The sequence below is a fragment of the Camelus bactrianus genome, chromosome 14 (genome assembly GCF_048773025.1).
Source record: "Camelus bactrianus isolate YW-2024 breed Bactrian camel chromosome 14, ASM4877302v1, whole genome shotgun sequence".
NCBI lineage: Eukaryota > Metazoa > Chordata > Mammalia > Artiodactyla > Camelidae > Camelus > Camelus bactrianus.
In genome coordinates, this window is record NC_133552.1 from 70,820,746 (window position 1) to 70,833,819 (window position 13,074).

General features: G+C 55.9%; 1 protein-coding gene across 6 annotated transcripts in view; it reads right to left on the bottom strand.

Annotated features, from left to right (window-relative positions):
- RASA3 (RAS p21 protein activator 3) overlaps positions 1-13,074 on the bottom strand; it is a 78,180-nt gene that overhangs the window by 25,760 nt on the left and 39,346 nt on the right. For all 6 annotated transcript variants that reach the window (XM_074378621.1, XM_074378619.1, XM_074378620.1 and 3 more), the window contains 2 exons: positions 7,249-7,343; positions 191-267 (listed from right to left, as the gene is read on the bottom strand). In XM_074378621.1, coding sequence (XP_074234722.1) covers positions 191-267; positions 7,249-7,343 — 172 coding nt within the window. The remainder of the gene's footprint in view (positions 1-190; positions 268-7,248; positions 7,344-13,074) is intronic.

The following is a 13,074-nucleotide window of genomic DNA, read 5'->3' on the forward strand; positions in this document are numbered from 1 at the left end:
TAGAGTTGCACTGAGTGACTTTGTCACCTCTGGGATGGGCATTCGTGTTATGAAGATGTTAAGAACACCGTCGGGGGAGTCCCCAAGGCTCGGAATCCTGACTCACTTGTTGAAAAACCCACCCACCCCACTCCCTGGGGGTTAGACTTACTCCCAGCAGACGGGCCACGGTGGCCGCCCCGTCTCTTACCGCGTGGCTAGCTTGTGGCAGACGATGCCCGAGTCAGTGATGACCTCACTCAGCCTCAGCTCCAGGTGGACCTTGCCCTGAAAGACACAAGGACACAGGGTCACGGGGCAGCCTTGTGCAGCAGGGAGCTTGGGTCTGCAGTCACAGATGCGTGGGGTCTGCCGCATGTCCACCCGCCAAATTTGGATCCCTGAGAGTTAAAGGCTCCAGCTCCGCTGACAGCTGGTCAAACAGCACAAAGAGCAGGCGCTCCGGGAGCAGCAGGCGCTCCAGGAGCAGCAGCTCAGAGTGTGGCTGTCGCTTTGGGCTGTGTTCACTCCGCTGCCCCCGCAGCCTTGGGGAGGTGGCGCAGCTCTGCCCCATGACCCGATGCTTCTGTGCCCACCCGAGGTCGGACCAGAGGCCAGGAACCCGAGTCCTGCTCTTCAGGAGGGAAGTCAAGGATCCTGGGTGCATCCGGAAAGAGGGCAGATTGGCGAGTCACAGGGCAGGATGGGGCCACACAGCGAGTGGGGCCACGAAGACAGAAGCAGACAGGCCAGCTCCCAAAAGTCCAGCCAGAGGAGGCAGAACACAAGTGTTTCCGGGTGAGAATCAGACATGGAACTCAACAGGATCTATCGTCCTGAAGCGCCTTCTGACTAAACTCCGGGCTCGGCAGCTTGGGGAGCCAGTGATGGCCGCCTTGTCTCAGGAGGACCAGGGACATGGTGGGATGCCGGCTGCCGGGGGCACAGGGGTGGGGGGGCAGGATGCCTCCTGTCACTGCTCTACAATTCCCCTCGGCAGAGGCAGAGATACCCCTCCCCGGCCCTGAGCAGCCTCTCCCCTCCTTTCCGAGCGACTGGCCACCTGGCGCTCTGTCCACTCCTGCCCAGCCCAGGGCGTCTGCCCAGAGAACGTGCTGGCCTCTCCAGAAGAAACCCCAGTTCCGGGCTTGGCCTGGCCAGCAGCATAGGGTCTGGACCAGCTGCTGTCCCAGGACAAGGGGCTCCTCTGCCCCAGAAAAGGCAGCTCCCACGGTGAGGTCTAAACGGTACCAGAGTCGTCCTGCCGCTGTTTCTGGGCTTGGGGTGAGCCACCAGAAAAGTGTTTCGAGAAAATGCCAGCAGCACTGATTATGAGGAGGGGCCCACCAGGGGGGTGGAGGGGTGCAGGGAGCACCCTAGCTAGAGCCACGCCTCCAGACCAGAGGCTCCGGGATCCACTGGCTCAGAAAACAAAAAAGGAACGAGGATCCGGTGGTGACATGGGTCAGGGTGACACCTCTGTCGCCCCAGCCCCATCTCAGCCCCTCAGGCCCCCACTGGGGGCTGACACAAGCCCCCACGAAAGCCGTTCTCACTCGGGAATAAACCAGCCCGTCCCTCCAATGGCCTCTGGGATCGTAAGCTTGGAAGCAAGCAGATGCCCAAGGCCAGAGCTCGGCCACAGGAGCCTGGGGGACAGGCTGACCTCACAGACAGACACCACGCCCATGACACTGACGTGGGCTGAGATGTGGGTGGCTAGCCCAGGCTCCCTGATGACACGGATGCCAGAGCTGGCCTCCTCCGGGGCAGACTGGGCGCTCAGGACAGCAGACTCCTGGGCACCTGGCTGCGGGCACGGCAGCATGCTATCCTTCCTGGCTGTCCCCTCACCCATGGCAGAGTGGCTGCAGGGAGGGCGGGAGTGATGGGCAGGTGAAACGGCCAGTGATGAGTCCCGCAATCTCAGACCAGCCGCCGGCATCATAGCGCGTGGCCCCAAGTGACAGCAGTGTCCTGTCTGCATCTGTGAAGGGTTGATCTGGGTGGTGCCGCCCACCACGGGCATGTGCTTGGCTGGGGCAGTGGCCTCCCAGCGAACTGACCAGATCTTCCCACACTCCTGTCAGGTGTGCGGACGCAGGGTCCACGACGCAGCACCGCCCTCCTGGCGGACCTCACCTGGCCCTGACCCCAGCCCAGAGCAAATCCTCAGGCTGGTAACTGGGAGTGGGAGGCAGGGGTGGAGAAGACAAGTCCCCAGAGAAAGAGCCACAGCACGCTGCCCAATACCCGCGTGGGCGGGCCGGGACTTCCCAGTCACCCCGAGGCTCGGCACCGCCCTCCAGGGGCACTGCGGTCCCTACAGAGAAAGGAGACACGGATGCTGACAGCTCGGACATGAAACTCAGCAGGAATCTCCGTGAGAGGACAGAGTCCTGGTCAGGCTCGCGTCCCTCACCCACCCCAAGGTGCGCCGGGCGCCCTCAGACGGACACGTCCCCAAACGATGCTTGACCCGCTTCCAAGAAGCGAAGCTTGTGTCCGGTGAGGTGCGCCCTGACCGCTGGTGCCCGGTGCTGGGCTGAGGGGCCGCTGGCCACCCTGCTTCCTGTTTTCCCAGAGGAGTTTGGGCAGCTCCACGCCAGCAGGTCCTGTGACCCCGCGCGTTTCCTCTCTTAGGGCAGCCCTCCCTCCGCAGGGGCAGACCCGTCAGCTGTTTCGTTTCGCTGCAGTGCGGGTGATTTGGGGAGGAAGGCACGAGGGAAACAGAACACAGACCGTACATCATGGAGCGGACCCCCCAGAATCACCCCGGGTCTGCAGCTCAGACGCTTACCTCAGTCCTCACCCAGCCCACCTTCCGCACAAACAACCTGGGGCAACGCCCAGGGGACCGGGGCACACCCTCGGAGGGGCAGGCAGGAAGTGCGGTTTCCAGGCTCGGTCTCTGCACCAAGCGTTCTCGGGATGAGCAGGGGTGTCTGCGCTCCAGCTGCTCAGCTACAGACACAACTGCCCCCACGGGCAGATGGGTGGGGGAGGCACAAACTAGGAGGACGTGCTGCACACACGGGGCAGAGCTTGCACTCTGTAGTAACTGTAACCTTTAGAAATGCATACAATAATAATTATAGATAAAAAATTTAAAAACTAACTGCTCCCCAACTTGTTTTGACCCCAACAGGAGCGCTTTCCAGGGAGGCAGCCACAGGTCCAGTGCTCAGCTGAGGGCGACCAGAGCCCAGGTGGCCGGTCTGGGCCTCCAGACCAGGCAAGAGGCACTGAGGCTCAGAGGAGAATCCTCGCATTTATGTTGGTCTGCGAGAAGAAAAAACTCAGGACAGAGCATTAAAAATTTAGACGTCACCACCTTCCCGGGTCTTGTTTGAGGAGAACAATGATAAGAAGCCTTAAAGAGCAACCAGGACTGAACAGTGTCACCAACCCACGCAGGATGCCCACCCGTTCAGAGCCCCCGGGCCTGGACACACGTCTAGAAACATGAAAATCATCTCACGGCCACCCTCAGACCCCAGTGGAAATTAAACTAGAAATCAGTGACAGAAAGAAAGCTCGAAAATCCCAAAATACGAGATCAAACATCACACTTTCAAATAACAAAAGGCCAGACGTCTCAAGAGAAACTGAAAAATACTTGGAACTCATTTCTTTTCACAAGTCAAAACGAAAATAAAACAGCAAACTTTGTGAGATGCAGCAAAAGCAATGCTCAGAGGGAAACTTACGGCAGTCACTGCGCATCCTGGAGAAGAAGACAGACCTGAAAATCAGTAACCTAAGCCTCCACCTTAGGAAACCAGAAAAACAGCAAATCACACCCAAAGTGGGCAGAAGAAAAGACACAATAACTGGAGAAGAAATCAGCGAAACTGAAAACAGGAAATCAACAGAGAAAATAAACAAACCAAAGTCGGGTTTTGAAAAGATAAATAAAACGGATAAGCTTTTAGCCAAGCAAACGAAGGGAAAAGAAGGCACGAATGACTAAAACTAGAATCACTCCTGACCCCATGGAACTCCCTGTGGTTCTGCCGGTGGATCCGGACGGTACCACCTGTCCCCCAGCAGAACCCGCAGCAGGAGGCCTGACCCCCACCATGGGCCTGGACTTCAGCGAACACCGGTGCGTCAGTGTCGCAAGTGCACCGCCAGACGCCGACACCGGGCGGCGGGGGCGGGGAGACATGGAGCTCCTTGCACTTTCTGCCCAAAAACTGCTAGAAAAATAAAGTTTATTAATTAAGAGAGAAAAGGCACCAGTGGTTCCAGTCCTTTTTCCTCAGGAAGGCATCGACCCCTGGCCTGGGGAGGGGACGCCGTGGCTGTGGGCAGACGTGGGCACAGCAGCAGGTGCGTCCTGCCGGCTGATCCTTGTCTATGGGGCCTGAGAGGCCAGACTGGAGCCCTGCACCCTCCGCCGGGGCCAAGACTGTTGAGGGGGGCAGAGGCGGGGAGGGCAGACCCCAGAGAAGCAGGACCTCCGTCCAGGGGAAAGGGGCTGCACCCTCCTCCCACAGAGAGACCTCCGGGTCCTTGTAATGGAAGACTGCAGACCCTGGTTGTCGGGGAGTCCTTAAAAAAGGACGTGTGACGCAGAGTGTCACTGTGAGGATTGAGAACCAGCCGGCAGGACCGTGGCTTTGCTGGGGCAGCTCCTCCGTGTCTCCCTTGGGGGCCAAATCTGACAGAAGTGGTGCTAGGCAGAGATAGTGGCGGCCGTGCGTCCTTGGAGGAGTTGGGAGGGGCCCTTCTGGACAGGAGGGTGGTGCCAGAGTTCTAGCTGCTGTGCCCACAGCCCAGCAGGGACCGCAGGAGGGGCTGTCCCGTCCCTGCCGACAGCCTCGCCCTGAAGCTGCCCAGCCCAGGCCAGGGAAGGAGCAGAGGGGCTGGTGTTGTGAACCAAGCAGGTTACTGGAGACCTATAAAATGTCGGCTCCAGGGCAAGTCAGAATCTTTAAAAAAATTTTTTTGCAGTGTAGTTGATTTACAATGTTTAAGGCGTGCAGCAAAGTGATTTAAGTTATATGTGTATATATAGACAGACAGATGTACATACATATATTCTTCCTCAGATTCTTTTCTGTTACGGGTTATTACAAGCTATTGAATGCAGTCCCCGGTGCTGTACTGCAGGACCTTGCTGTTCATCTGTTTCGATATGGCAGTGTGAATCTGTTAATCCTGAACTCCTAATTTAACCCCTTCCCCCTCTTCCCCTCCCTGGTAACCACACGTCCTTGAGTCTCTTTCTGTTTTGTAAATAAATTCCTATGGGCCATTTTTTTAGATTCCACATATAAATGACATCATATGGTATTTTACTTTCCTTTTCTGGCTTACTTCACTTAGAATGACAATCTCTAGGCCCAACTATGTTGCTGCACATGGCATTATTTCATCTTTTTTATGGCTGAGTAGTATTCCACTGCACAAATATACCACAGTTTCTTTAAGTCACCTTTCCCCCCCGTTTTGTCTGTGACTCACTGGTCTCCCATTGACCCTAGTTGTATGACACTTCCTTTCTGACACCTTTAACTGTGAGTCACTGAGCAGATGGCTCGAGACACTGTGCTGTCCTTGGTCCTTCTGAAATGGTGATGGGGACATTTTGGGATGAAGTGTGGCTGCAGGAAGGTGCATCACTGCACCTTGAAAGGCCGCTGCCTGGGCAGCCTGACAACCAAGTCCCTGCGGGAAGCACTCACTCAGCGCCTGGAATGCGGTGTCACCATCTGTGATCCGCAGGGTGCCAGCACTGCACCACAGTCGGAGGAGCCACTCGCCAGGACCGGGTCAATCACCCTCTGGCTGCATAACTCACATGGGCGGCAGTGACCCAGCGGGTCTGGACTGTGGAGGTCGTTATATAGTCACACATGTGGGACACTGCAGAGGATTCACGTGTGCTTGCAGCCGCACACATGGGACTGATGAGACGACCGAGGTCGCCAGTTACTCGAATGTCACCTCGGGGCACCCAGCAAAGGGACACACCTTTCTTTTATTTTCAGTCTTCACATGTGAACAGGCAAGCCACAGCCTTTTACATGTAAAGACTAATCACTGTTGCCCATGTGGTATTTTCTGAGCCTTTCTATGAATCTGTAATCATTTCAAAATTAAGTTTAAAAAAAAAATCAAGAAAAAGGAAAAGCTATGCTCAGCAATAAAAGTGAACTTGAATCTGGGGACTAAACGCGGGGAGAGCACGTGGGTCGCTGCTCTCCACGTGGCCCCGCGAGCCTCCAGTGCGGGAGCATCCGCACCGAGAGCAAGTCCAGTCCCAACAGGTGCTCCTGCTCCGGGAGCCGCCTTCTGAAGGCGCAGTTTCTGGGGTACCTGAGCAGAGTGGGTGCCACTGACCTTCTGTGTCAGGGTCCCCCAAGCTGTCAGGTGGGCACCGTCATCGGTTCTGCAGGGATTCTGGCGTCCCCCAGTTTCTGCAGCGGGCGTGGGCCCCTGGTCAGAACTGATCAGGTGTGAGGCACCCTCACGACGGCTGATTGGCTCAGCTCCTCAGTAAGTCCTTCTGGGTGCAAGTTTGGGGATGACCCCCGTGACTGCCAGGGGCCTGTGCACCCCAGGCATTTTGTCCGTGACACAGCCTGCTTTACAGAAGACCAGCACCTGAAGCCTCCCTGAGCTCAGTGCCGGCCCGGTCCCAAGACTCCAGGCTCTGGCCTGGGCTCCGGGCAGCTCTGGCCTGGGCTCCGGGCAGCTCTGGCTGGAAACCACACAAGCCAGGTGGCAAGAGCAGAGAAGGTGCAGGTGAACTCCCGCTGGGCATCTCCTGCACGCTGAGCGTGGGGGGGTCCAACCCAGGAAGGGCCCTGCGGGGGAGAAACTCCCAGCTCTGGGGAGCGCCCCCCCGGTCAAGGGAAGCCGGGTGAGCCCAGGGACGCCCAGACCACGGGGGCTTCGTTACTCCCTCATTTCTTCCAGCTCCAACCCTGCTCTGCTGAGTGTGAGCGGCTCAGTAACCCACGGGTGCCCCCCTCCAGCCAACCAGGCTCAGCTTTGTTGTGTATTCCCCACGTTTTCTGTTCACTTTCAGTTATGTGTTAGGCCTTCCGTATTTTACTTTTTTAAGCTGCATGACTAAGTCTGACGATAATCAGCAGGGCAGACAAAATTAACATGCCAACACTCACTACGTGGAGGGCATAGCTTGCCAGCCGTCATCTCGGTGGCGGCCAGAACCCCATACCCCTTTCTTCACCCACAACCAGAGTCTCTTCCACCCCGAGGCTCCCGTGCCCCGCGGCTCGGCGAGGGCCTCACCTGCACCTCGGAGTCCGCGTCCACGTGCTGCAGCTGGAACCAGGTGTCCCTATTGTGGTACTTCGGCAGGTCCTCCTTCCGAATGGCCACCTTTCCTGGAACATCAGCAGGGAAACGTGGTCACGAGAGGGAACAAGCCCCCCACAACAAGGCTGTGAGCAAAAGCGCTCCAGGATCATGGCCAACTGTCTCACACGGTAAAGTCCAGAACACGTAACCGGGCAGAGTGACAAGGCCACATCCTCCTCCGTAAGATCAGCACATGCCTGTTTCATCCTGAAGGTGCCACGTCTGCCCCAGCAGAGCATGGCCCCCGGCTCGGCAACACCCGCGCAGCAGAGCCGAGCGGGGCGGCGGCAGCGGGAGGCTCTGCTGGGGACTCCGTGGAAATGTGCGTGCTTGTGCGAGCTACAGTGCAGCGCTCACTGTCCACTTGGCGTCTCGGCATCTTTGCCTTGGCTCGTCTGCTCACCTCCCACACCGGCACGCAGCCAGGGGAAGGCCAGGGCCTGTTAGCTGAAGGCCAGTCCTCCCGTCCACTTGCAGAGGGAACGCAGCACACCTGGCACTTCAAGTCAACACCAGCACTCAGCTCTAGCCACGCAGGGCCGCCCAGAGCCGAATCCTGCCCAGCCACGGACCTCACAGGGGTTGAGGCCACGGCACATGGAGTCAGCGGGCGGGAGCGATGGAAGGGGGAGGCAGCGGGCAGAAAATACAGCAGGCATGGGCTGTGGAGAGGGCGCACCACAGAAATTCAGAGACGTCTGTTACAGGTCTGCGGGGCCCTGCCAATCAGCGTCCAGTTTTGAGGGCAGGACGGCTCCCTGGGGCCCACCGCAGGCTCCCCCACCACCTCCAACCCCCCTCCTCCTCGCCGTGGGGGTGTCCTGCCCGGCCCTGATGTGGGCCCCGCCACCTCAGACCACCCCCAGTGCACCCTGTCACGAGGTAAAGCCCCCCCAGAGAAGACGTGTCCCTCTCCGCTTGGCTCCTGCAAACCCCACCCTTTTTCCCAATGGGATATGATTTTGAATCTTGCAGGAACAAAGCCACAAGAATCAGAAGTTTCCTGGAACTGAATTGGGTAATATGTTTCAGTGAAAAAGGATAAAGAAACCCTCAGACTCCATGGACTTCAGCTAGACGGGAGGATTCCATTTGAAGTCTGAAATTTTAAGTAACTGCAATGATTTTATGAGCTTTAACTGGGACAGGGAGCAGCCGCGTAGTTAATGCTCAAACGACTCCAACAACCTGTACATCGTTCCTACCCCTTATTTCTGGAAGTACTTAATTTAACTTAAGTAGGTAGTACAGGAACACAGTACAAAGTCTGAGGCATTCAAAAGGATGTAAGACGCAGCCAGGAATAAGTCTCTCTCTGCCACATGGTTCCCTGGGGGGTCACCTGTCAGCAGCTTCCAGTCCCTCCTTCTAGAGACTCGTCACGTCCAAGAATGCACGAGGGTGTATCAGTGTCTCTGCCGCGTTCTGGGCAGTGCCTGATCTGCGTCCGCTTAAGTGTCTCTGATGTGTCGTAACCTTCAGACTTGTCCTGATGGACCTGAGTGACACCAGACGGCCTCACTTTCCCACGTGGACAGAGTGGTGCTGCCGGCCTTCCCACCGGTAAAACCTCGCGTGTTACTTCCCCTGATGGTGCCGCACCGGTCAGGTGGCTCACGGGGTGTGTGACGTAGGGAGCCAGGCACAGCAGCATCAGAGGATGTGGGGACGGCCGGTACCCAGGGGTGAAAACTGCAGGACGGTGACCAAGGCCAGACTTAAGGAGGGACCGCAGGCCACTCTCGAGACAGCGCCGGTTGCAGAGACGCTGTTCCCATCACTCCTGTGCAACCTGGTGTCCTGACAGGTGAGGGAGAAACAAGGGCCCACAGACAGAGAAGAAGAAACAAAAGTCTTTGTTCACAGAATCGACAAGAAATACACAAGGAAAGCTAGCAGACTAGGTGTGTTTAGCGAGACCAGAGAATACAAAGTTAATACATAAAAACCGACTGTATTTGTACTTACGAGTGATGACAGTGAAAACTGAAATTGAAAAGATACCAACAGCACATTCACAAAATGATGCTTTTATGGCTTGAGCTTTTGGTGCATGACCTAAGAAATCTTTGTCTACTCCACCAAAGACATAAAATATATGGATAAATTTAAAATATATACATACATATATACGTATGTGCAAGACGTGCATGCTGAAAACATCACGAAACACTGACGAGAGAAATTAAAGACCCAAGTATGTGGAGAGACACCCCATGAAGGTCTGAAGACTCAGTATTGTTAAGATGTTAACTCCCCCCAAATTCATCTGTAGACCAATGCAATCTTGGTTATTTCGGAAATTGAGAAGCTGATTGAAAATGTAAATGATAATTCAAAGGACCTAGAATAGCAAAACAAGTCTGGGAAAGAACAAAGTTGCAGAGCTCACACTGCTGGTTTAACACTTGCCATGAAGATACGGGAATCCAGACAGTGGAAGGAGCACAGCTGTGTCAGTGCAACAGCACGGAGGAGCCAGAGGAGACCCCCACCCCCAACACACACACAGTCACTTGGTTTTCAAAAGGCGCTGAGGGAACTCAGCAGCACGTCCGTGAGGGAAGATATGAACCCTGACTTCCTCCTGTCACTCGAAATAAACTTAAATGTAAGAGCTAGAACCAAAAGCCTTCTAGAAGAAAAGACAAGATCTTCAAAACCCTGGGGCAGGCAAAGATTTCTTAGGCATGACACCAAAAATACAGACCATAAAAGAAAGAAATTTGATAAACTGGACTTCACCAAAATTAAGAGCTTCTCTCTTCAAAAGACACTGGTAAGAAAATGAGAAAACAAGCCACAAACTAGAAGAAGATACCTGCGAAACACGCCTGGTAAAGGGCTGCGTCCGGCACGCGCTGAAAAGAGCTGTGACCTCAGTGAGGGCACAGCCCAGCTGGAAGGGCAAAAGGCGTGAACCACTCCCCACAGACGAGAGAGGCGGTAGGCCAGCGTATGAGAGGGCGCCCGACACCATGCTTCATCACAAACGACGCTGCACACACTAGGACGGCAAGGGAATTAAAAACAGAAGCGGGCGACACTAAGCGCTAGAGAGAATCCAGAACGGTGCGGCCAGAAAGGCAGTCCGGTGGTTCCCTGCAGAGGCAAACACACACCCCCGGGGAGGAAAAGCCGTTCCCTTCTGCCCTTCTAGGTTCTCCGGGAACAAGGAAGGTTGACAGGAGAAAAGCAAACGGAAGTTTATCCACGTGTGAATCTCAGATGTGCCTGTGGGAACTCGGTGATGAGCAACTCAAAGAGGTGGCTGCACCTTGCAGCAACCTAACCTGAAACAACCACCACCAATTTTCAGAGACACAACGAGAAACAGGAAAAGGACTGGAGTTTCCAGGAAGGTGACTGCACATGGGAACTGATGCTCTGGAGAGCGGGTCAGCAAGGTCTGGGTGCGGGTTCCTCGGCGGCCCCTTGGGGCTGACAGGGTCTAGGGCGGCCTCGTCAGCTTCTGCCCGAGTGTGTGCTCCGCTGACCTTAGGACGGAGGGATTCCCCTGCGTCTGCTCCTTCTCAAATGCCTTGGTGCAAACAAACCCTCAGGCAAAGCGGTCAATTCAGGGACGGCAGGGGTGCCCTGCAGCCCGACTCCTGGGTGTTTTTTAAGAGAATGGAAACACAAAGACCTGGGCAAGAATGTTAACAGTGGACACAACCCTAGCGCTCATCAGGTGATGACTGGATGGACGCGGCAGGTCTGCGCGACGGACACGCAGAGAGGACGGTGTTGGGCGGGGCAGCTGGTGCCATGGCCACATTCCGTGGTTTCATGCATGTGGACAAGAAATAGATACCAGGTCGCGGTTGCCATGGGCAGGCATGCGAGGAGGAAGCCAACTCCCGGGGCCACGGGAGTTTCTGGGGAGGGAGAGTCTCCCTAATCGTGGTGCTGTTACAGCCCGGTGCACACTGGGGGACACCACAAACTCTACCCCTGACAAGAGTGAATTCGCCATCTATAAACGATACCTCAATAAACCTTGCTTAGGAACAAAGGAATAAAGGTCTCACTTCACTCCCCTCCCCTCCGAAGAGAGAAACTGCAGATGCCCCTCCGGCTCTGGGGCTGGAGGGACAGAGGGGCTGGTGGTACGAGCCAGTCCCCTGGGAGAGGAGGCCGGCAGAGCGGGGGAGGGACGGGGGGCCCTGTCTTCTCCCCCTACTTAAGTCCCACCAGCCCTCACCCCCTCGAAGCCGGTACAGCCTCACCTCCACGCCTGCGTCTCCAGCACCCTCACTGGGACCCCTGCCCTGAGCCCACGGCCAGGCACACGTGCGGCCGCATCAGGGAACCTGAAGTGGGGCAGGCGGTGCTGGGGGCCCCACGGCAGACACTGCTTGTTTCCATGACACAAATTTATACCCTAGAACTTGGTTTCTCATCCCAGTAACAACATGATTACTAGTCATAACTTTAAATTACCCCTGGAGGTCCCGACAGCCTCTTACTTCTGCAGCTGTGAGAGTGACAGTGAAAGCATCTGGATCTGGCTGCGTGGGACACACCCTCAATTTAAAGCCACCAGGAATTGATAAACCATGATTTTGCTGGTTATCTTTAAAAATAGCAATGCCTTCAACAGAACGATTAATAACCAACTTGATTATTTTGAGGGGACATAACTGCAGAACCAATTCGAGCAAGCTCTCTGATTAAAATTAAGATACTTTAAAATTTCTTTTCCTCAGGATTGCCACTCAGAAAAAGCTCACACAGGCTCCAAGGATTAATCAAACTCTTCATTCTGGTAAAATCTGAGCCAGCTTCATCCAGCAGAATGTCAACTTCAGCTGAGTGCTCGGGCCCTTCCCTTTCCCCTTGGGACAAACCTCGGCGCACCCGCTGGACAGCAGGAGGTGAGTCCGGGCAGGAAATAAGCCACCATGACCCAGGAAGGACCACGGTCCTAAAAAGGGAGCCTGGTGACAGAGCCTGGGGTCAGGGCGGGTGGAGGGGGGCCCCTGGAGGGAGCAGGTGAGGGGGATGTGTCTGTCACCCTGCCAGCCCCGTCTCTGCCGCAGACATGGCGGATCTGGTGCCGCTGCTCCCTGCCCTGCGGTCAGACAGGGCCACTCAGGCTCAGGAGAGCTTTTGCTCCACATGGCCGGTGCCCAGAGTCTCGGGAAAGCACAAATCTGAAGGCTTGATTAAACACGAAATATTTAGACAAACCCTGTGAAGCTGCCTTCCACACATTGGTGGGATGAAACCAGCGGGAGCGAGTTCTGAGGTGATGGCAGGGGAGGCCACCACAGGGGCCTCACGGAACGACCAGGTCAGTGTGGACATAACCCTCTGCTCCCACGTCTCTGCCGACCTTCCTCCCACATCTCTGCGTAGGACAGATGTTGGGTCACTGACTGTGCACCTTTAGGCAAGTGTCTAATCCTCTCTGAGCCTCAGCAAGTAGGGGTGATACCTCCCTCCTGGGGTGACTGAAAGGCTCATGCAGCATGGGGCCTGGCTACAGAAGGACTCAGCACGTGCTGTTTCCTTTTGACTGTAAGAGCCACCTGAGGAACTGGGTGGAATTCCAGGTTCAGCCCCTGGCAACCTGGGTCCACTGCACGGATGGGGCCTGGGAACTTGGACTTTATACACTGCTCGGCTGCAGAGAACACGTGGCTACATCTGAGCTCATCCCTACAGGACTAGTGAGATTCAGAAGACTGAGATGCAGTAAAAAGGCTACCAGTGTCACTAGGGTGTGACAGGCAGATGGTGTAGGTCAAGGCC